We start from the raw sequence: 24,943 nt of genomic DNA on the forward strand, positions 1-24,943 counted from the left end.
TGCGAATGTTATGCCGCCAACATTCACTTGCGCCTTTAACTCTCTATTGCACGAGCTCATTCACCACCGCGCAGTTGTGCCGCGCAGTTGTGCCGCGCAGTTGTGGCGTCACCTGTCTCACAAGCAAGGAATCATAATGTATGGCCTCTGAGATCGAGCAGTGACAGGCACGACGTAAAATCTCAGAGGCCATGTCCAGCCAATAAGTCCATATTCGTTAAGCCTTCCCATACCGCTGTCGAGACGCCGAGAAAGTGGCTTCGCAACAGAAGCCTTTTTTGTATACAGTTCGCGCGTATGCCTGTTTGTATATGAAAACTGCAACGTCGATTTCAAGGACAAGGAGCTGCACGCAAAACAAGGAGTTGTGTGCCTGGCTCAATATCCTTGTACCGCCAGATCGGACGCACGCACAACCTGTTCGTCCGCTGTCTCGCACGTCGGCGTCGTTCAAGTATACAGAACAAATTAGTATTACGCAGTCTTACCAGTATTACGCACTCTAGCAGTATCAAACATCAGTATTAGTTCTCCGTCACCAGTAGCTCTCCTCGTCCGTATCCGACATGCCTGAACGTGACCGGCAGTGGCGCAAGGAAACACAGACACCTCCGATGAAAGACGAAATCGGCTGAACGGAACGCGCGCTTTCACGAGAAGTAACGAATGGAACGAGATGACTCGGGATATGCCAAGCGTCGCTGCTGCGTCCCGGAAAACGCGATTGTGAAATTGGCCGCGCACACCTGCTACGCAGACGCTTTGTCGCGCAAGATTTTGTCGCTACTGAGGACGTTCGCTGCGGGTTTCTACAATAGATCAAGCAGGTCGTGTCTTGTGATTCAACGCTTTAGTGCTTAACGAAAGTTCCACTTTCTCTGCCCGGCGGGCCATAGAGGCTTAGGGACGCGTTCTTCAATAAAATCTGCTTTCTTGTCGTAAAGTACCATTATGATTCTTTTTGGCCACGCGAAAGCTTCTCGTACCATGATTCCCACAGCACGTGGGATCTCCGTAGCTTTAAAATGCTAAGCATTTCTTTGCCTAGTCATAACCTACAGGTTAAACGCGAGGCCGTGCAAGGCCGTGGAAGTTTGACGTCGCCGATGCGCTCAACCCCATGCGCCCACACGCACACAGCTACTGGCTTGGCGCCTCCTCTCCTTGCTCCACTCGTCGATACGGGCGTGCGCGTCACAGATAGATGTGACTCGGTTGCGCTAGCAGCGCTATGTCGCGTGTAGCCCTCCACTTGCAGATACAACAATTCACCCACGAGAGTATCAAGCTCTACAAGCTCTGCGCAGACTATAGAGGTATGCGATGCATACCAGCCTGGCAAGGCAGGAGACGAAGTGAAGGCCAGCGAGATACCCGCGGCCGTGAAGCGTGAGCAAGACTAGAAGCGACGCGCGCCCGAAGTGAATTGACTATGGAACTTGACTATGAACAGGCCGCCGAGACCGAGCGGAGTGGAGCACCTCCGCTTGCGGGACGCGGACGCCCGCTTTCAAACGCACTTCGTCGAAGAAGAATTTTGTGTGGCACGTAAGTGACTGCGACCGCCTCTGGTTCTGACCGTATGTCGTCAGGATGTTTCAGTCCGCGGATGTGGCGGTCTTCGAGCGAGCTTTTCCCTGGGAGGACGCGAATTCGTTCGGGATTAGCGCCACGTGCAAGGAAGAAAACTTTCGCATTGACTTAGATAATGGTAAAGGATAGTTTCTGACGTATTTTCTTTTTAATGCGAGGCATTCGTTAGCCTCATTCTTGGCACCTTGCAGCAGGTAAGTAGCTATAGGCAAGTTCCTGTCTCGCCTCGCTTTCATAAAACGAAAATAATGTTGGACTGACGGTGGAATCGAGCCTCTGCCGTCGAGCACAGCAGCCCAATCCCATAACCATTAGACCGCGATCGTGCAAATACTTCTCTCTTTCCAGAGCCAGCCAGCCCCGCCTTGGGTATGTGGAAGTGGGCATGTAGCTGGAAATGAGAACATGGAAAGAGGAGACACGTGTAGAAGTCGGGAGTGGTGGTGGCAACAAATCTATTTTCTTTTAAGAATACGATCACCCCTTGACCGAAGTCATATTAGGACGAAAGGAAAAGGGGCGAAGAGGCGTAGGGTAAAGTTAGATGAGGTATCCCAGATTGCTTTCTCGGATGTAACGGCAACGAGAGCAGCGGAGTCTGGAGAGTGAAGTAGAGGGCGAAACCATACAAGAGCGTGGATTGAGCGAGGATGGACGAGCTAGATAGAAGTGAAGAAAAAAAAAAAAGCATGCGTGAGGATACCACCACCAAAGAAAGCTTGGCCTAATCGCCGATTCCCGAATATGCGTGCAATACGCTGTTATTTTTATTTTTTCTATAAAAGTTACATAAAATAAGACTTTACGAACACGCATCCTTCATCGCCAAGTTCTCCCCAGTGCTTATGTGCCCTGCGTGAAGACAAGATGTCGAAGAGAAAGAAGCGCCAGCGCAGCTCGTGCAGCGAGAGCGCGCGTGCTCGTCGGAAACCGCCAGGAAGAACGTCCCAGCCGAAGCCACCGTCGGCCTGGGCGATTGGCACCTGACTACTTCCCTCTCAGAAAACGGTAAGTGCTCCGACTCTCGTTTAGACACTCGGTATATTGACGCTCTCGCGCTGTGCCTTCGGCGTCGTCAAGCTGCGCAGCAGCCAGTATAGCTCCAATATCGACTTCACGCGATTGCCAGCCCGATCGCGTATCGTTCGGGGCAGGCCAACGGCCGCTCTACACCTAACAGCGCCCGTGTCTCAGCTGGAATGTTCACGCGCGTACCATTCCATCAGTCGCGGCTCTAAGGACAGTCTGTAATCCGAACCACGCGAGCGCGCGCTCGCGGTTTTCATTGCGGGCGAACGTCAGACCTTGTGTCCGGGCCCGACTAACGCTTCCTTCTAGCGAGCCGCCAGTTGGCCCTTCTATTTGCCCACTTCCCTTAACAGGCACCGAACGATTATTTAAGCAATTCTGATTTCATCGTAGCTCCTAGCTATTGCTCCAAGAATGGGGACAGCCTAAGGATTCGCTAAGAGCCCGGGCCGCCTGTAAAACCGAAGTGCGGCTACGCGTTCCAAAACAATGTTCCCGAGAGACGTCTACGGCTGCTGAAACATGCTCGCCTCCGCCATGGCCTCGTGGGAAAAGGTGAACGTAACTGTAATGCAATGTTTATTTCCGCCACATCACGTGATTGTTGGGGCCCAGAGTAAAATCTGTCGTAATGACAGGTTGACGAAGCAACGGTATAGACCGATTCTGACATGATTTTGATATTCTCTCTCAATAGGAGAACCGCCAAGTTGCCGCTGCATACTTTGGTTGCCCCCGAATATATGGTGTACTTACAACTTAATCGCACCTGCGCAATCGCTTGCATGCGTGGCTGCTTGTCTCCAAGGAAAGCTAACCTCGAGCTTGTTTACTCGCAGTTTTACACGACAAATAGTTCGGTATACCGCCCGGAACGTAGCACAAAGCGTCAGATTAAGACCAAACCATTCTACAGAAAAATAAACTTCGCGACTGCAGGAAAGAACGTATGTATTCTTTTTTTAATTCATAGATCGAACCCAATGCCATCAACTTTGTGGTGCTGTAACTCTCACACAAGGCAGATAACTATGCAAAGACAATTGCCCAGGGACCACCGATCATCGGTAAATTGAGCGTCAGAAAAAGGACTGTTTGTTGGTCTAGATGGTACTGCGTCACCTCGTGAAAATTGGCGCCGAAAAAGGCGAGGCATAATCCTTTTGTTCTGGCTTTTTTGTGGGTGTGTGTTCTTCAAATATGAGAGACAAGATTTCGAAACTACATTAGAACGGTATACTTAATGCAGGGCGTAGCTATAAACCGTGCTTTCTGGTTGCGCGTGACATTCTGTATGACTCCGATTTCTCTGAGAAGCCCCAACTCGCGTTTCTGGATGTACGTGCACAAACCTTGAGAGCACAGAGAATGACAGCTTACCGCATTAAAACTAAACGCCACCTCGAGGTGACCCCCGTGTCCACTCTTTTCATCAAGTTCACCTTTAAAAGATCGAGTCGCCACAGTTAGTTCTGCCTATTTAAATGAATGTGATTTCCTCTATTAACTTACGGTGAACGTCAGTTGAACTTCATTACCTTGCGGCCCTAACTTTTTCAGTCCGCTTCTTGCTGAGCACCATTCTTCACGGTTTTCAAATACACTATAAAAACGTTTACTCCCTGTGAGGCGTATCTTGCCTCTAAACAATATAATCATCATCCATCTTTCTTGCGTTTCCTTTTTTTAAAGAAAACTCTGCGATCGCTACTTTCCTGCCAAGAATGTCACGCTGACAATGTCACGCGTGGTGTCTGTGACCTGGAACTGTAGGGCGATGAGGCTTAACGAAGGGAAAAACGCAGTCAAGATAGACGACGGGTATTGTTTCGGGACAAGATAAGCTCGCTAAGTCTTCAAACATTTTTTGAGCATCTAGAGCACCGTAACCACTCTAAGGTGATTTATTTCCAGGCTTCGGTCTTTCTGGTCTCGGTCAGTCGACGTCATGGCCTTGCCTGGGGTGGTATCCTGGACATTGCCGCATTTTTGCCATACTTTCGAATTCTCCATCTCTGCTCGAGTCGGCCCATAGGGCCGTAGACGGCCTGTCTGATTAGCTCACAACACCGCCGTTGCGGAATCTGCCAAATGTCGGATTTTAGTGTCCGTGGAATAACACCCGTTCGTTCCCGCTTATCAATCTTCTGGTTCTTTTACGAGCCCCTTTCTCCTTCGCGGCATAGCGCACTGACAGCGAGAGCCGACGCAAAGCACGTTCATTCGACTCTGGCAATCCATAAACCGCGCCGAAAGCATTTGCTTCCTAATGTGCGCGTCCTTCAGTGAAGCCATGGAAATCTGCTAGATTACAAACGGTGGGCGCAGTAGAAGTTAGACATGGAGTTGTGGCTAGAGCGCGTAGCTCAAGACGAGTAAACGCTGCCGCTATTTATTTCCCCCACCATGGCGCAACCTCTCTGTGATAATCGGTGGACGTCCTTGCGAACGCGCAGACAGTATCAGCCCATTCCCTAATTCTTAACTGTTTTTCACAGTAAAAAAGAAAGGAAACGGCGCACACAGCACAAGCGCACCCATTGTGTCCCATATTTTATCGCAAAAAAAGTAGTTGATCACCACGCAGCTCTTACGAGTGCGTGAATGTGTCGTTCTCTAAAATATGAGCGAATGCCAAACCAACCTTTAATCCACTGTGCTTGCGCATATATAAGGTGGCGCGTTATCTACATGACGCCCTGCTCATTAACGTGATTCGCCGAATAGACTTACGGGCTATGGCAAACCGGTGGGCTAACGAGATGCCGTACCTCTGTCTTCTGTCGTTTCGCGAGCTGTAGTTGCGAGCAAGGAATGTTTGCTATCCCTCAGTACTTTCATTACTGAGGGTCTCTCTCTTCTTCTTTTCTGTGCCAGCGCCCTACCCCAGCGGGTTCCGATGGACTACAAACCGGAATCTGCGCTGGTAAACAACCCTTCGACAGTGCGGAGGATCCGCTCCATGCCATCGCTCAGCCTTCCTTGCACGCGGAGCGAAGATACCCCCATTTGCATGTTGGTGCGTAGGCTCGGCTCGTACAACGAAGCCCTGTGGTACGCGGGACTCGAGCTGAAGGAGGAAAAGGACAAAGGTGTGGGCGAGCTGACGCTCGGTGTCGCCGAAGATAGCCAGCACGAGCTGCCGTGGAAATCGGCAGGCATCGAGAGCGAGACCATCGCGGTCAGCGTACTCGCCAACCTGCTTTCCCTCCACAGATGCATAGTGGCCGTCGATCTCAACCACGTCATAGCGAAACGACCATTTCTGCTCAACTGGCTGCAGTACGGGCGCGGTGTGAGGAGCCTGACCGTCCGAGGAACGCCGCAGTACGACGAGAATGTGATAAAGGCCGTGGTGAACGTCCTGAACCCCCTGGACCGGCACATGACGCCGCTTTTCGAGCAGTATTACGCCTACTCCGTGCGGAGGCCCACGCTCGTAGTGCCGCCGCCGCAAAATGGCCGCGCCACGCTGACCACCTTGGACGTTGCGGACCTGGACATGAGTGGTCCCCGCGCCAGTCAGTTCATCATCATGCTCCGTGACAACAGGACCATCACCGAACTGGCAGTGGGAGCCTGTGCGTTCACCTATGGCGGCACTGACCTGTCCGACGGATTTCGCAAGTACTTGGCGCAGGAAGACTCGGTGCTTAAGAAGCTCACCATCAGAACGACCGATATCAGCAAGCAAGCGCTGCGGTCACTGGTGAAAGCCATCGCCGCCATGACCAGCCTGGAGGAGCTGGTCGCCGACATGGACCTCTACAACGTCGAGGACAAGTCGCTCTTCGCCGATATCGTGGCTCGGAACAAGACGTTGCGCGCGTTGAGCATCATCTGGTTCAGGCCTTGCGTCGTGACAAGCATTCTGCACGACGTAGAGCTCCCCGTGGGCAACGCCGGCAAAAGGATCAAGCCCTGGCTCTTAACGCTGCCCGAAATCACGACACTGTCGTCGCTCACCATTGACCTCCTCGGCTTCACTGAGTACGAGTGCTGTGCATTCTTTCGAGCTCTCGCGCGCAACACGTCACTGAGGAGGGTCACCGTGGGACACCTTCCTGCACGAGGTTCCCTCAAACATATCTGCCGCACGATCAGGGAGTCCAGAATGGCTGATAGAGTGGTCATCGTAGACGTCCACGTGACCGTCGAGAACCTCGCCATGCTTCCAGAATGCCCGGAGGTCAAGTCGGTGAAAGTCAGCTCTCTCCATCTGATCGAGCGGGACCACTTCTACAGGGCCTTCAACGACGTCCTGGTAGCCTGCCGCACACTAATGACGCTTCATGTGTGCGTGCACTCCCACTTCTTCGACCACGCTCTCCAGACAGCGATGGCCGCTTACGTCGCCGGTGCGTCCGCCCTCCGAGACTTCGAGCTCCATGTCTATGCAGACACGCAGGAGCGGGAGCTGGAAGACCTGCACGTTTCCGAGGGCCCCGAAAGCCCGCTTGCGAAGGCCCTTGCGGCACACCCCAGCCTTGTCAGAATAGTGTTGAGGGAAGTGCGCCTGAACGAGCACGACTCTCGGTCGTTCGCCGAGGCAGTCCTCGGCAGCCCGAGCCTCACTAAAGTGACGTTCGCGGCGCTCGGTGACAGAGGCAACGAGGCCTTCCTCAGCTTTGTGATGCCGCGCATCGAGAGAAACTACAACCTGCTGCAGCTGAGCCTTCCCGGATCCGCAGATCGCGACGGCGAACTCATGTTCATCCGAAACATCACGAGGCGCAATTCCAGTCTCGTAACGAGGGCAGCCCGTTTCGTGATGGGCGAGCAGGACGTCTACTGCGCACGCGCCATCGAGCTGGTGTCGGGCCACGCATCGGTCGTGGATATGGTTTGCGAAAGGGCGGCCGTCGAAGCCGTCGAAGCGGCGGCGATGATTAGACGAGCCCTGGGCCTGCCGTGCCTGACGAGCCTGAACGGCTTCATGAAGATGGCCGGGGTTGTCAGGCACCGCGTCGAGTGCTTCGGCGAACGGGGCCGCACGCTGGACCAACTGAACGAGGACTGCTGGCTGCACATCAGGAAGTATCTAAAAGTGGTGGACATCGTGCACAGGAAGCGGTGAGCAAGGAGAGGCTTGGACAGAAAAGAGTCCTTGCTCCTTTTATATTGCCGGCACCTACAGCATGGAGCCTATTTCTATGCTATAGGGCCCGGCAGGTGTTGCAAAACATAAGGCGCAAATAAACATGTGCTGCTTTGTTGAAAAGCTTTGATTCTCGTTAAATAAATGAATCTTACGGCTAAACGCGTTTGTGCAACGTGCAAGTGCGTATGTAACCGTAAACAGCTATACGTGCACGGGACTACCGGCCATGTGCGGCTGAGTAAAGGAAGTGACGAGTCGTGTCCATTACGGCGCGATACACAGCTGTTTTGCTGGCCCGCGGTTCCTCTATTAGCGACGTGGCAGCATCCGCAAGCCACCGCAGGGAACAGGAACTGATTCTCCTTGAACCAGTTCACGAAGTACAGGACGAACTCGACAGCCTTGTAGCATTCTTGATCCATGCTTGGTGTCTTAACTGCGGTGTTGAATGCAGCTCGTCGAACATGATCGATGCATTCAACGTGGCTCACTTAGTAATAACAATAGGGGATATTCAGAATTCATAGTGATCTGGCAAAACTGGTCACGTCCGCCATTTGCTCGGAGGCGTATAGTTGCAAGCATGGAGAGAGAGAGAGAGAGAGGGGGGATATAAGCATCCAGGTAAGAAATAAACTATAGGAGAGAGCACGTCACACTGCCAGCCTTAGCAAGCGAAGGTATGAATTCTCCTCGCTTTTTCGCTCGAAGTATCGGCCCAACACGTGATCACTGAGAGACAGCGTATTGGACGAGAATGGTTGCTTCCCGGTAGTTTATTCGACGCGCACTTCTTCGGCTGCGCTACCGTAGCTCTACACCCGCGGAGCGACAGCATTACAACCTTCCGCGTGCTCTGGCGTCACGATCACGCGCAAAGCAGATGGGCTAACCCCCCTTCCCCTACCGACATTTTGTGTGAGAAACACCAGCGTACAGCACGTGACAAACTCATCAAGCCCTTCTTCCCAGCTGTTATTGCTATTTTCCTCTGTAGAGAAAAGACAGGTTTAACGAATATTGAAGGGGACCTGCCAGCACCTAAAAAATTCGCCGTAAAGAAAAACTGGCGAAGATGTCGGACTCGGCTATAATGCTCTACTGTTTGACGTTGACCATATTCAGCACTGACCTTGCACTATAGGAGCGCACGCAGCGGGCCTGCATCGTGGAACTATAAAATATTTCTTTTCCTTTTATACCTAGCTAAAATTGACACAGAGCTTCATTAGTGGTGTTTCTGTATGCCGCACTAAATCAGCCGCATCGGAGGAAGCACAAAAGTAAAATGGAATTCTTCTTTGAAAAAGAAAGGCGTCATTAGAGTTCTCGTTGGAGCGCGAATGAATTTCTTATTATTAAGGCGAAAGCCTTAATAATAAGTGACTCATACCCCGATGGTCTTTTTACATAATCTTCCCCCTTTGACTGCTGCAGTACGTGTTCTTTTTTTTCCCGTTCTTCCCCACCAGGCTTGACACGGAAGGTTCCTGTCAAGGAGTATACGGGCCCGCTGTGCGCATGCTCCTTCCAGCCGTGAACATGAACTGCAGTACACCTGCAATGGGATATTTTACAATAAAACGAATTCGCGGTAACAACGTGTCATTATTTATTGGTCTGCGACAGCTTGGCATAAACTTGACTTGATGCCTGCAGATGTCCCCACAAGCACTTTAATGAATGAATGAATGAATGAATGAATGAATGAATGAATGAATGAATGAATGAATTTGTGATCGCCAATTCGCGATCACAAGTTTCCTCGGAGGCGTATAGTTGCAAGCATGGAGAGAGAGAGGGGGATATAAGCATCGAGATGATGATGATGATGATGATGATGAGCTTAACAGCTGCGCTGTAATTCGCTGTAAAATTGGCTGTGTCTTTGTGTTAATTAAGTAATTAGTAGTTAATGACGACGACGAACGCAAAATCACTGCCACGAGCGCCTTCGCGCCGAGAGGCGCCAACAAGCTAGCTGTGGAAGAAGACGACAACGCTGGAGCCAATCGTGATGATGATAGTTTTGCGTTGACACACGGACACGATCCTGGGGAAAGTAGCCCTTAACATCTACGCGGTAAAAATGAGAACGGGAGCGTGACGATTGGGGCCGTCATAGCGGAAAGGATGGGCGCACGCACGCAACAAACCCAGCTGCGAACTTCTGAGCGAACCCCGGCGGCGCAAAGAAAAGCTGGTAGACTCGGATGACTATCTCTTTCCCTTAACTCGATTCCTCCAAACAGTATCGTTAGGACGCAATTTTCTTTTTTTCATTAGTAAGATCTTGATGAGGGCTAGTCGGTTCATACTTAGAACTGAGGTGAAACAGTGTTTCCTTGTGTCCTCGTCTTTTTCGCGCTGTTTCACCTCAGTTCTCTTTTTTTCTCTTCATTTTTTCCTTTTTTTCTTTTTTTTTGCGTCCCTATAACCTGCTGGACTTGCCTTGAGTGCTGCATCGCCCCAACACGATGCTCCGCGCAAGGTTAGAACACCGTCTCAAGAGTCTAAGCTGAATGCTAAACATCGCTATCACCGCGCAGTCTCAGGGCATTCGGAAAGATTAACAGGAAGTTTTAGCTCAGGCCGAACTCCAACGCGACATATTCAGATACATGTAAAACGCAGAAACGCATTTCTGAGATAACCCCCAGACCGATTTTAATTAAATTTGTTACATTTGAGAGAGAAAGGTAAATTATAGTGACTGTTGGAAGCGGAATTTCGATTTAGGGCCTGCATTTTCTTAAAATAATTTTCAAGAACTCGAAAGATCGAAAAAATATAGAAGCACGAAGTTCACAAATTAATAGCTCTGCATCAAAAACAGATATCGCATTTCTGTAAGCGGTATCCATTAGAGCATTCAAAGCGGACAAATTCGATATGCCTATTAATACCTTACGTAGATTCGTTACGCTATGTACTAAGGTTCTGCAAAAGCTGTATTTTCATATTAAATTTTTTGAGACTCATGTCTAACATACCAATTTGGTCGGCTTAGATGTACTCTGAGATGCAATTCACAGAATTGTGATATCATTTTTCATTGCTGAGTTACAGAGGTGTAAACCTCATAGTTTCGTTTTCTGAAAGTTTTTTAGTTTTGTCAATGCTTAATAAAGAATTGACGACATAAATAAAAAATTCGAAACCAACAGTCACTAGATTTTAACTTCTTCATTTAAATGCAACAAAGCTCGCCAAATTTAGTGAAGTAATTGCCGAGAAAAACGAATGCTCATTTTACATGTATTTAGACAGGCGCACCCGAGTTAAAGTTTTCTCTTAAAGGGACACTAAAGGTTAATATTAAGTCAACGTGGGCTGTTGAAATACCATCCCAGAAACCTCGAAACCCTTGTTTTGTGCGAAGAAGAGACTTATTTTAAGAGAAAATGCGTTCTGAAGCGTCCGCGTACCTCTAGCGCAGTTCATATCACCCGCCCTCCGATCGAGGAGTATTGACGTCATGGTCTCATAGTGACGTTGCGCCGTCGGTGAGTAAAACGGCTCCCGCAGACGGCGCTACGGATTTTCTGCACAAAACGCAAACGCGCGGCCAGAAACAGAGCCAAGACAGAGTCGACAGCAGCGCGAAAGCGGAACTATGGTGGCTAGCGGAAGGGAAAGCGCGCGACGATAAGCTGGTTCTTTATTTTATGACGCCAACGTCGACGCTCGTTGCAATGGATGACCCTGACAACGACACATTCGCTCGCGATGCTGGGCTCGAGTTCAGCGATTTAAGCACTGATGAACGTGACCTGCTGTTGAGGGCTCGCGCTGCCGGCGTCGTTGCGTACTACTACGACGGCAACTGTATGTTATGGCTGTACATATATGCACATGTGTAGCTTTTCCTTCGTGAAAACCAAATGCCGCACTCACCGCCCCGTCTTCGACCTGCAATTGTTCTTGCGCTTCGGAGAATGCAGGCAAGACCGACGGAACAGCGCTACGGGAAAGCATTGCTTTGAAAGGCACTCCACACGACTTCAGCAAGTAGGCGTTGAACTTGTAATCTTCTGGACGAAAGTGCAGCGAGCGCACGATGTGATTTTTGGGCTCTTTGCCAACGCGCTGTGGCAGGGGTACGGCACTTAACCACTTCGAACGGAGAGGTTCACTCGTTGGCACAGAGTGATAAGTAACGTTGGATTCGCCGCTGCAACTGCCCTTGGCCAAGTTCCTCGGACCGTTCGCGCATCCCAAGACATCACATGGACGTGGAATTCTCGCTGCTTGTTCCGAATGCAAGTTTCGCGAGCCAGCAGAACCAGCGCAGCACGACGCGATAACGAAACAACTGAAACTCCAAAAAGCGCGCGGCGCAGAGTCGAGCGCGCAGAGTCTAGCGAAAACGAAACCTTTCGATCACCCATACTACTCAAGGGTAACGTCAAAATGTTATTTTTTTTCTTAGAATCGAATAGAAGTAGACAAGTAGCATTTTCTTCTGTCTTATAATCTAATGAAGTGATCTTTTTAATACGAGTAGTTGAGTACTAGTGACATAAATTATGATGAGGAGTGCTTTCGTCATCGGGCTAGTACCGGAATGTCGCTGGGGGGTCTCAAATCGTGTCGTGCATTTACCTCAATTTCTCGGTTACTAAAGCTCTGTTCGCGATTATATTGACGCCTTAGACTTTGTAGACCATTGCTTTATCACTTTAACTTGACTTTCTGGTAACCTTTAGTGTCCCTTTAAAGGACCCCTCACCACGCCCCATAGCAAATTTTGGTTATACGCTGGAAGTTGTTACGTGTCCTCTAGGGAGCGTTGTGCCGCAAAATGTTTTTCAAGTCGGCTCATTAATAGTCGAGATTTAGATACTTCGGCGGCGCGAGCCCGTGGTTTCAGGAGACGAGCCTACTGCCAAGCGAGACACTCTCTCTGTCGCCCCGTCTAGCCTCCGCAAGCGAAATTCCTATTTTTTTTTCTCGCTTTTTTGCGGCGCGGCGCACTTCCTTTGACGGCGTCGCGCGCGAGCTGTTGTGATTGTCTCATTTCGCGCAGTGCACGATTTTGCGCGCTGTGCACGAGGACACATGACTACCGGTATAATTCAGTGCTACACAAATACTGAGGCAGACACAAGCAGATCACAGTACATGATCCCGCGCTGGGGGGGGGGACACGATAGAAAATGGAATCGTTTCGGTGTCTGTGCGCGCGACCGCACGGAGTGGGAACAAGCAGACGAAACGGAAGTACATCTCTCTTGCTGCGGTGCGAAGTAACACAAAAACATGCAGACGTTCGGTTTGTGTGCTTTCTTATTTCTCTAAGCTTTAATACGTCTATTCAAGCAACAGATGTTGCCTTGAATAATACTGGAAGTCACGTGCCACCACGAGCGACGTCACAGTGCAAACACGTGTACGTAGGCGCACTAGCACGTCTACGTCATCCTCCGGCTTGGAGCGTGGCGGCCGCGAGGAGAAGGAAAAACGGCATCGATTTGAAATTTCAGGTCTTTCCGCGGCGCGTAGCGATGGAGTACTTGGCAGACAGGAGGCGCGCAATGTATGCTCTGCGCTTGTCAGCTCAAAATGGCCAGACCTGGTGAGGGGCCCTTTAAGGATAAAGGCTGCATAACGCTTTCGAGCACTTGCTTAAGGAATTTTCGCAAGGGCAGTAATTTTTCAACACCCATTTACCTACGCATGGAGATCAGCCATTTTTTTTTTGTCATTGTCGCAGAATTTCACCGCAGTGACTTTTGTTTGTACAGTACAGTTGACGCATGACAGTGGGCTGGATTTTCCGATGTTTATAAAATTCTTGCAACGTTCTCGAGCAGTTCTCGAACTGACGGGGGTCTGCTCCGCATCAGCTTCATTTGCACTTCGCTCCTCCAGGAAGCGCAGGACGCGTTTCGAATGATCTTCTAAACAACACTTTGCAATAATGCGGTGAACGCGGTTTCAACCATGGATCTCGGGACCTCGAAGAGGCGCGACGTAATGCCCACGCATTTCTTTCACATTTAGCGCTAAATCACCGCTGGACCTTTTTTTTTTTGTTTATCATATGGTGAGGCCAAAGCTCAGCGAAAGGAAGTCATCACGACGATAATGGAAGCGTGACGACAACTGCCGGCATAGCAGCAAGGAGGTACGGCTGCGACAAGCCCACTTTCGAACTTTTTTCAAAAGCAAATCTAAATGTGTGCACACGTATAGTGTGCATAGTGTGTGGCGCAAAGAAAATCTGGCAGACTGCAGCCCGCTAAATCAATTACTGAGAACAGTATTGTTAGGAGCCGTTTCCTCGCGACCTCTTTTCCTTTCCCTGTCCTCTTCTTTCTAACTGCTGCACCATCAACTGCAGCATCTGTTGCCCGACACTTTCGAAGAGGACGCATCCGAACCTTCTTCTCGGGTGTTTGTCTTTTTGGCCCTCGGGGTGCTATACTGTCAAATTCTGCCATATTGTCTAGTTCTTAGTCTTCTAGTATACTTATTGGCCCCTAAGGCTACTACGGCCTTCCCGATTGGCTCAAAACGCCAACATGGCAGAATGCGATACCTTCGGTTAGCCGATGCCGCGGAGGAAAGCAAAAAAATTCCGACAGAAGTCATCTCATGATGACTGTCGACGTTAATGCGATTAGAATTTAATCTATAGCGACAAGCCGTGTCCTTGAAGACACCTTTATTTACAATCTCTAGTGGTCGCTCACACATTACCATTGTTACGACACGCACTGACGCCGAAGTCGGCCCAATACGCTACGACACTCGGTCGCCATGTTCGGCCATGGCCATGGCGACATGCCGACGATGCATTAACGACGATTCTAGAAAGATGATGATGGTATAACGAAAACTGCGTGACGACGACGACGATGGCATGAGGACAACGGGATGACGATGACTGTATGACGACGATATCACGAGCATTGGATGACGTCGAAGCTGGAATGATGACCATGGAATGATGGAACGACCAGTACGGCATTAGCTTGACGGTTATGACAACGGTGGAGTGAAGAACGTATGAAGTCTATGTAACGACGAAGGCGGTATGACGAAGACGGCATGACAACAATGAAGCAAGGTTTGTGAAATGGCGATGATGGCACGGCGGCTGCATGACGATAATGGGATGACAACGACTGTATGGCGTCATACATTTGTCGAAGATATGTTGAGAATCGGATGATGAAGCTGGAATGATGACAATGGAAGGACTACGACGGCACAATCATCACGAGTGCATACCTGGTCGCCCAAAAGCTGTAGACAACCTTGGTCACTGGGTCGGCGAAAGACAGACCGACAGACAAAGACAAATACATTTTCCAGCACGTAAAAAAATATGAAAGGAGATGCAGATACAACACGACGACCTCTAAACCTCTTTTGATTTTTCATATGCGCTAGAACATGTCTTTGTCTAAATTCCAACAATCCCAACTCTCTGCCTTAAAAGACCGACCGACAGACAGACTCAAAACGCCTGAAATAGGCAACGAATGCTCATTCCATCAAAAAAGTTGCAGTTTCGCCTGAAAGGCAAAGCGTCGATTGCGATAGCAAATTAGTGGACAGCTAGCCATGCGACGTAAGGATGATGGTTTTATCGACCGTACAAACTTCTAAACACAGGTATACTAACTGAACAAGCCCGGTGTCACGCGCGCACAAGCAAATATAAACACATTTTACTCGATGATCGCGGAAACTTGCTGTCAAGACGCTGGAGTGAGGAAGCGCGGTAGTAGCAGCGAGCGAATTGACCTTCGTGCTGCGTCTCGCATCAACACGAACTAAGCCGCGAAACCACATCGCGGCGCGCTCTGTCCCTGTCGCAAACGGTTTTCAAGAATCAATAAAGATACAGCGGCCCTGGTAGGCGCGCACGGCTGCTCGGGCAGCCCGAAGTAGAAGGCGCTCCCAATCCCTATCCTGCCCGCGAAGCTTAGCGCGCGACAGAAGACAGCGCGCTTCCTCCCCGCTTCCCTCGCTAGCGTGCGTGAGATTTAGCCGCGATCACCGGCTCGCCCTTGCACGTGTTCAATCGTACATACAGTATACGGCACGCGGTGACGACTTTATCGCCCTTGAACTTTATACGGAACCTCATGGCGACGCCGACGAAGACAGCAGGAATGCTCGTGGTGTCCATTATAATTGTAATTGCAATAAAACAGGGAGTAAAGACTTTTCTACTTCCCCGGCTGCGGCGATGTAGGAAGTCTTGCATGCCTGCGGCTTTCCATTTTTGATTCTCCATTTTAGTTGTAGATGCGGGAAGGTACCTTATATGACTGGTTACATTATGGTAATAAATGTAGAAGGGGCGGGGAGCGCGATGGGGGCAGCACAGAAGGAATTTCGGGGGGAAGGGCAGTACCCATTCGCCCCTAGTAGGGCCGCCTCTAAGGGACATCGTATTTAGATAACACTTGCCAACCGCTTAACCGTGGCAACCACGATATAAAGCTGGGGATTAATTCGTAGGGGAGAGAAGGCGTTCACTTATGGTTCACCAGAATGGTGGAAGTCTGTGGATGTTTCACCGATACAGCGTCCGTTGCAACACATGAAAGCTATACACTGCAGCCTGAGGTAAGTGGCGCGTTTTGGTGCAGTCTAAAAATACCTAATGCACCGTATCGCTGGAAGATAAAAGCATATAAGAATTAAAAAGAAAGGCTTATGGTTCGCTTCTTTGTTCTGTCAGAAAAGCAATATCTATGGCATTTGATCTGCTCAGTATGTTCATCGATTTCTTAAACAGCCAACCAACACAAGGCCTGATATACGCGTACGGCTCCCATCAGCGCAGCGTCGTTACAGGTTGTCCAACCGAAAAGCTTTCGGGTTTGGTTCGGGTTCAGGCTAAGTCTTCTACATATTTTCCGCTGTGGTTCAGGTTCAGCACTGGAGTAAAAATATAACGGTTCGAACCAGTTTGAACCGATTCGTACGGGTTCCTAAAGGGCAACACCGGCGTTTTTTTATCCATATTAAGATATTGTCATCTTCAAATGACATTGACAATTCTGTCACCGGTAGATTGGTTCAATTCGCTTAAAAATTTATGAATCATTTTAAATAACCAATAAACGAAATACGAAAACCGAAACAGGTAGCTGATTCGTGTGACGTCACGATTAGTCGGTGACGTCATATCCTGCACTACCACAATGTAAACACGCAGTACACGTGGCGCTAACGCCAAAGAAGCGAAGCTGATATCTCCTGACGACACAAGGAACTTTTACAGATCTCCCGAATTAGACAGCGGCGATTTCAGGGGCGATTTCAGCGACGATTTCCGGGACAGTGATGGTGCAGCCTTTGACGTCACAAACACAGGATAGCCAGTGAAAAGCCATGAGTCGGGAACGCAACCAATATTTGAAATTCATTTTCAGGAATACTAAATGACTTAAATATTGAATTATGGGGTTTTATGTGCCATAACCACTTTCTGATTATGAGGCACGCCGTAGTGGAGGACTCCGAAAATTTTGACCACCTGGAGTTCTTTAACGTGCACCTAAATCTAAGTACACGGGTGTTTTCGTATTTCGCCCCCATCAAAATGCGGCCGCCGTGGCCGGGATACGATCCCGCGACCTCGTGCTCAGCAGCCTAACACCGTAGCCACTGAGCAACCACGGCGGGTAGTAAATGACTTGTAGCCACGTTGTTTGGCACAAATAACCCGAGTGCAAAAGAGAACGTATGCAAAATTTTATTAATATCAGTGGACAACGAAATATCGCAGGAGTTAGCGGTTCAGAATTAGGAAGAATGAAAATTTTAAGACAATGTTTTTCAGCGCCACCTTCGAATTAATGTGAGCCAAAGATAATTACAGCGAAGATGTATATGGCTAGCCGATTAGCGCGATTGAGTGCGCCAGTAGGTCCGGCTCCGAAATGGCTAGGCCAAGCGTCATGCGTACTCCTTAAGGGCAGGCAGCTTTCGATCAGCAACGCCGTGAGCAGAACCGGGAACGAGCTCGTCTGCGCCGTGCCGATGCTATAGCCCGAGCACAAGAACAGACTCGTGCAGCCGAGCGCAAGCAGCAACTGCGTACAGAGGATCCGGCAACCTACCAAGCCGTCGTTTAATGAACTGTTGGGACTAACCAGTGATAAACACCGGGACCACACGTTTTAGCTGCGCTGGTTAACCATATTGACACGTGTACTTATATTTATTGGGCGACCACGTTTCGCCGCCTAACAAATCTTATCGCACAGCGCGGGACGCGCTTGCATGTATCCGAAGTTTCTGGAAAGTTATCGATGCTTCTATCCACAGTCTGTTGTCGACGAACCTTCTGTTATCTGATTTATTCGCCTGACTCGAATGGTGTAGAACTTTGTGGAAGGCACGCGGGTCCCAACGATTAGTCTGGAACATTCGACGATCCTGTATAAAAGCCGACGCGCTTGACCCGCTGATCAGATTTCCGACGATCGCCGACTGTGTTCGCCGCTTTCGTTGTGCTATAAGTGTAGCCTGTTTTGTGGGCACAAGTTCGCCCAATAAAAGTTAGTTTTCTCGTTCACAGTATTGCTACTGTGTTCTTCTACGTCACCACCACGTGACATCTGGTGGAGGTGCTTTGCGTTCATGTACCGGACGCCCCCACAAAGCCGTGACCCAAGCCCTCACTCGGAAGACACCAACGTCGCCAAGAACCAGCGAGGTAGCCGCAGGCTGCAAGGACTGCCCCCGGAGCACGGACTTTTGCCTGAGACGACTAGGAAGATGGCCACCACGTCAACCCCAATGGCAGCCCCAGCGTCACCCGTCGTGCTGCAGCAGCCCAGGGAGCCTCCGACGTTCCGCGGTTCAACTTTCGAGGACCCGGAAAGCTGGCTCGAGACGTACGAGAGAGTCGCTACCTTTAACAACTGGAACAGCGACGACAAACTGCGGTATGTCTTCTTCGCTTTGGAAGACGCGGCCAGGACGTGGTTCGAGAACCGAGAAGCCACCTTAACGACCTGGGAACTTTTCCGAAGCGGCTTCCTGCAGACGTTCGCAAGCGTCGTACGCCGAGAACGAGCCCAAGCGCTATTAGAAACCCGGGTGCAGCTACCTAATGAGACGACCGCGATCTACACGGAAGAAATGAGCCGTCTCTTCCGCCACGCCGACCCTGAAATGCCCGAGGAGAAGAAAGTCCGCCTGCTGATGCGTGGTGTGAAGGAGGAACTTTTTGCCGGAATGGTACGAAGCCCACCGAAGACCGTGGACGAGTTTCTTCGCGAGGCCACCAGCATCGAGAAGACACTCGAGATCCGAAACCGGCAATTCGACCGCCGCACAAACTCGACGAACTACGCCGGAGTTCAATCACTGGCCACCGACGACCTGCGCGAGGCTATCCGAGCGGTCGTGCGGGAGGAGCTACAAAAGCTGTTCCCACCATCACAGCCTCAAGTGGCTTCGATTGCCGACGCCGTGCATGAAGAGCTCCAACAACAACTTGGAGTAGTCCCTGTATCGCCCCAGCCTGAGCCGCAAGCGATGACCTACGCCGCCGTCGCACGCCGTCAAGGTCCCCCTCCGCGACCGCGCCAGGGCCCTGTCACGCCGCAGTTCCGTCGTCCGCCGCCGCCAGCGCCAGCACGACCACCCGTCGCCCAGCGGACCTACGCGAGGAAGACGGACATTTGGCGCGCTCCTGACCACCGCCCGCTCTGCTACCACTGCGGAGAAGCGGGGCACATCTACCGCCGATGCCCATACCGGGAAATGGGACTGCGAGGTTTCGCCGTTAACGCGCCGCGGCCACAGATTGGCGAACGACCTCGCGATATCGCCGACTACCTCGCCGCCACTCAGTGGAGCCCTCGACGAGCTTCCCGTTCGCCGTCACCAGGCCGCTACCTGTCGCCGCAGCGCCGACCATACACTGGCCCAGCCCGGGGCCGGTCCGTCAGCCCATATCCGGAAAACTAAAAGCAGCAACCGATGGAGGTGCGGTTGCTGTTCGTCGAACTGACGAAGATCCTCCGCCGCCGACGAAAACGACGAAGAAACCATCTCGACGACTTCATGACGACACGCCGCCGTCCCGAAGAAGTCGGGAAGCCAAGACTACACCGACGAAAGACGACTTGACGACGCGACGTTCCAGCTTCAGATCAACACGACGCAGCCGTGATCCGACGCCAAGACCCAACTGCAACGCCAGACAAAGAACCACTGACCTCGACGTGCTCCTCGACGGCCACGCAGTCACTGCCTTAGTCGACACAGGGGCCGATTACTCCGTAATGAGTGGACACATCGCCGTCCAGTTGAAGAAGGTTAAGACTGCATGGGAAGGCCCTCAAATTCGGACCGCTGGAGGACACCTGATTACGCCGACAGGAATGTGCACGGCAAGAATTACCATTCACGACCGGACTTACCCTGTCACCTTCGTTATCCTCCAACAGTGTTCACGAGACGTCATTCTCGGCATGGACTTCCTCAACCAACACGGCGCAGTCATCGACCTGAAGTCGAAGTCAATAACGCTGTCGGAAGATCATGCAACACCGCCGGAGAGCCCTCGTAGTCACCACGCCTTGAGTGTGCTTGAAGATCAAGTGAGCATCCCGCCTCGCTCCAGCATTGTTATTTTGGTCGGCACCGAAACACCCGCTGACGTAGAAGGCGTCATCGAAGGCGACCAACGTCTACTGCTCGACCGTGAAATTTGCGTCGCAAGAGGGATCGCTCGACTGCACGGAGGAAACACGAAAGTGTTGCTGACAAACTTCAGCAAGGAGTTCAAGCACATCAACAAGGGCACGACGATCGCATACATCGAGGAAATTGTGGAAACCAGCGATGCCTTTGTCCTCTCGGATTCTATCGCATCTACCCCGACAACCGTAGTTCCCGAGCCAGACTTCGACATAAGTCCAAGTCTCCCCGTGATTAAGCAGCAACAGCTCAGAAGTCTGCTTCGACGATACAAAGGCTGCTTTTCGACGTCATCGAGGATTCGACAAACACCAGTCGCAAAGCATCGCATAATAACCGAAGAATGCGCTCGACCACTACGCCAGAGCCCTTACCGAGTTTCGACGCGGGAACGTGAAGCTATAAGAGAACAAGTCGACGAAATGCTGCGCGACGACATCATCCAGCCGTCGAAAAGCCCGTGGGCATCCCCTGTTGTCCTGGTAAAGAAAAAGGACGGAACCCTACGTTTCTGTGTCGATTATCGTCGACTGAACAAGATCACGAAGAAGGATGTATACCCCCTCCCACGGATAGACGACGCATTAGATCGGCTCTGCAACGCTAAATACTTCTCGTCGATGGACCTCAAGTCTGGCTATTGGCAAATTGAAGTCGACGAAAGAGATCGCGAAAAGACCGCCTTCATCACCCCAGACGGCCTCTACGAGTTCAAGGTTATGCCATTTGGACTGTGCTCGGCGCCTGCAACGTTCCAGCGCGTGATGGACACGGTTTTAGCAGGATTGAAGTGGCAGACCTGTCTCGTTTACTTGGATGACGTCGTTGTCTTCGCCGAAAATTTCGACGAACACCTTAGGCGGCTCGCAACAGTACTCGAGGCCATCAAGTCATCAGGGCTCACTCTGAAGCCAGAAAAGTGCCGCTTCGCCTACGATGAGCTTCTGTTCCTAGGCCACGTCATCAGCAAGTCTGGAGTCCGCCCCGACCCGCAGAAGACAGCTGCCATCGCAAAGTTCCCGCAGCCCACCGACAAAAAGGCAGTGCGTAGATTTCTTGGCATGTGTGCCTACTACAGGCGATTTGTCAAGGACTTTTCACGCATCGCTGAGCCGCTGACACAGCTAACTAAATGTGACATCGAGTTCAAGTGGGAAACGCCGCGGGCCGACGCATTTGAAGAACTCAAACGACGCATGCAGTCGCCGCCCGTACTTGCGCACTTCGACGAGCTCGCTGATACCGAAATCCACACTGACGCCAGTAGCCTAGGCCTCGGTGCCGTCCTAGTCCAGAGAAAAGATGGACATGAACACGTGATAGCTTACGCTAGCCGGTCGTTGTCAAAAGCGGAAGGCAATTATTCCACAACGGAAAAGGAATGCCTAGCCATCGTTTGGGCTACAGCGAAATTTCGCCCCTACCTATATGGCAGGCCATTCAGAGTGGTCAGCGACCATCACGCGTTGTGTTGGCTAGCTAACTTAAAGGACCCTTCAGGACGGCTGGCACGGTGGAGCCTCAGACTACAAGAATACGACATCACTGTAACATACAAGTCCGGTCGAAAACACTCAGATGCCGATTGCCTATCACGCGCCCCCATTGACCCGCCGCCGCAAGATAACGAGGACGACGACGCCTTCCTTGGAATAATAAGCGCGGAAGACTTCGCTGATCAACAACGAGGGGACCCGGAGCTAAAAGCCCTTGTCGAGTATTTGGAAGGGCACACCGACGTTGTCCCTAGGGCATTTAAGCGTGGATTATCTTCGTTCACGCTTCAAAACAACCTACTCGTGAAGAAAAACTTTTCACCAGTCCGCGCCAACTACCTTCTTGTTGTTCCGTCGGCGCTGCGTCCAGAAGTACTGCACGCCTTACACGACGATCCCACTGCTGGGCACCTCGGATTCTCCCGGACGCTGTCGAGGATACATGAAAGGTATTACTGGCCGCGTCTTACCGCCGACGTCGCCCGTTACGTCAAGACATGCCGAGACTGTCAACGACGCAAGACACCACCGACAAGGCCAGCAGGGTTACTACAGCCGATTGAACCTCCTCGTCGACCATTCGAGCAGATTGGGATGGATTTGTTGGGGCCGTTTCCGACGTCAACATCCGGGAATAAGTGGATCGTCGTGGCGACGGACTATCTCACCCGATTCGCTGAAACAAAAGCTCTACCGAAAGGCAGCGCAGCCGAGGTGGCGAAATTTTTCGTCGAGAACATCCTGCTGCGACATGGCGCCCCAGAAGTCCTCATCACCGACAGAGGAACGGCTTTTACAGCAGAGCTCACCCAAGCCATTCTGCAATATAGCCAGACAAGCCACAGGAGGACAACTGCCTACCATCCGCAAACTAATGGTCTCACGGAGCGCCTGAATAAGACCCTCGCCGACATGCTAGCGATGTACGTCGACGTTGAGCACAAGACGTGGGACGCGGTCCTGCCGTATGTAACCTTCGCTTACAACACGGCGGTGCAAGAAACAACACAGATCACGCCGTTTAAGCTGGTTTACGGCAGGAACCCGACGACCACGCTCGACGCCATGCTGCCCCACGTCATTGACGAAGAGAATGTTGACGTCGCTAGCTATCTCCAGCGCGCCGAAGAAGCCCGACAGCTCGCCCGCCTCCGGATCAAGAGCCAGCAGAGGACCGACAGCCGACGCTACAACCTCCGACGACGCTTTATCGAGTACCAGCCCGGTGACCGTGTTTGGGTTTGGACCCCTATACGCCGACGAGGACTGAGCGAGAAGCTCTTGCGTCGCTATTTCGGACCGTACAAGATCATCCGACGTATTGGCGTACTGGACTATGAGGTCGTGCCAGACGGCATTTCGCTGTCACAGCGGCGTCGCTCACGACCTGAAATTGTCCACGTTGTGCGACTCAAGCCGTACCACCAGCGTTGACGAACTTTGGGACTTCGCGTAACTGACTTTTAGACTTGATTTCTTTTCGTTGTTTTGTTACTTATGTTTAATAAGTGTCCTTTTGTGTGTCGCTCTCTTATATTTGTAGCATCGGGACGATGCTTTTTAAGAGGGGGGTATTGACACGTGTACTTATATTTATTGGGCGACCACGTTTCGCCGCCTAACAAATCTTATCGCACAGCGCGGGACGCGCTTGCATGTATCCGAAGTTTCTGGAAAGTTATCGATGCTTCTATCCACAGTCTGTTGTCGACGAACCTTCTGTTATCTGATTTATTCGCCTGACTCGAATGGTGTAGAACTTTGTGGAAGGCACGCGGGTCCCAACGATTAGTCTGGAACATTCGACGATCCTGTATAAAAGCCGACGCGCTTGACCCGCTGATCAGATTTCCGACGATCGCCGACTGTGTTCGCCGCTTTCGTTGTGCTATAAGTGTAGCCTGTTTTGTGGGCACAAGTTCGCCCAATAAAAGTTAGTTTTCTCGTTCACAGTATTGCTACTGTGTTCTTCTACGTCACCACCACGTGACAATATCTTTACGGAGTGCTTGAATGGTGATTTTTCTTACATGCGATTGGTTTCCGAAGCCTTCCCGTTTAGTTGACCGACCTGCGAGTGATGATAATGGCCACCACAACAACAGCGACAATAATCACAATAATAATCATAATATACATATACTCAAACTATCTATATTTTGTGTGCCTAAGAAAAACCTGAGGTCTGGATACTGGCGCAAAGATAAAAAAAGATGAAAAGGTAGAACAACAACGGCCAAACGTTAAGGATAAAAACTGGAATAGAAAACACACAAAAAAAGATCAAGATAAGCAGGTACGCACATATGGTACAACAATCAAGCATTATTTGAAAATTAGATTACATGTAATAAAAGAACAAGGACAATATTGGTAAGTAATAATAATGTTTCAAAACTGGCATAAAGCCACTGTGGTACCCTATTACTCGAAGCTATACATTTTTTCGTTTCTTCCCTCTTTATTTCTACGTGATGGCAACAAAATTGCAAACCGGTTTCTTGCCGCGCCTGCGTGAAGGACGACGTTCGCCGAGGGCTCGACCAAACTTGCATCGGCAACGCGGTTTCACGTGACGCATATGATTAGCAACGGCCGCAGCAGAGTGGCGCAGTGGAAGCGTGCTGGGCCCATAACCCAGAGGTCCGTGGATCGAAACCACGCTCTGCTACTATTTCTTTTTCTTCGCTATTTTCTTTTTGCTTTTTTTTTTTCTTACTGTTATCGCATCACGAAGCGATGCATTTCTGATGTCTTTAGTATTGCGCAACAAATTTAACACACTGCGACCCTAGGCGCACGCGCGATAGCGTATACTGCGATTTGTTTTTTCGAAAGCCCGCAGTGTCCAATACGTTGAAAACATATTTCATTTCATTTAGTTGCGCCGGAAGCTGCCTTACACCTGCGTCCACCTCGTGTGTTGTGGTTGAAGGACCATTGAGGGCGTTTGGGAACCACACAGGCCTGTGTGACAGACGTTGCCGTTCCGAAACGTTGTTTTGTTGCGTACGGCGTGCAAGCGAGCCTGAACGAT

The 24,943-nt window shown here is 50.7% G+C and overlaps 1 protein-coding gene and 1 non-coding gene across 2 annotated transcripts; both read left to right on the plus strand.

Annotated features, from left to right (window-relative positions):
- Nucleotides 1-2,438: 2,438 nt before the first annotated feature.
- Nucleotides 2,439-7,843, plus strand: LOC126523593 (uncharacterized). Its single transcript, XM_050172189.2, has 2 exons — nucleotides 2,439-2,601; nucleotides 5,500-7,843. Exon 2 carries the CDS (start codon nucleotides 5,522-5,524, stop codon nucleotides 7,697-7,699), a length of 2,178 nt encoding a protein of 725 aa, XP_050028146.1. The 5' UTR covers nucleotides 2,439-2,601; nucleotides 5,500-5,521; the 3' UTR covers nucleotides 7,700-7,843.
- A 16,662-nt stretch (nucleotides 7,844-24,505) lies between these two features.
- On the plus strand, nucleotides 24,506-24,577 carry TRNAM-CAU (transfer RNA methionine (anticodon CAU)). The gene has a single exon. It is a non-coding gene; the product is annotated as a tRNA-Met (tRNA).
- Nucleotides 24,578-24,943: the final 366 nt, after the last annotated feature.

This window comes from Dermacentor andersoni, chromosome 6 (assembly GCF_023375885.2).
Source record: "Dermacentor andersoni chromosome 6, qqDerAnde1_hic_scaffold, whole genome shotgun sequence".
In the NCBI taxonomy this organism is placed as follows: Eukaryota; Metazoa; Arthropoda; class Arachnida; order Ixodida; family Ixodidae; genus Dermacentor; species Dermacentor andersoni.

Bases quoted from the DNA above. Each gene is read 5' to 3' on its own strand.
- LOC126523593 (XM_050172189.2), top strand. From the start codon at position 5,522: ATGGACTACAAACCGGAATCTGCGCTGGTAAACAACCCTTCGACAGTG.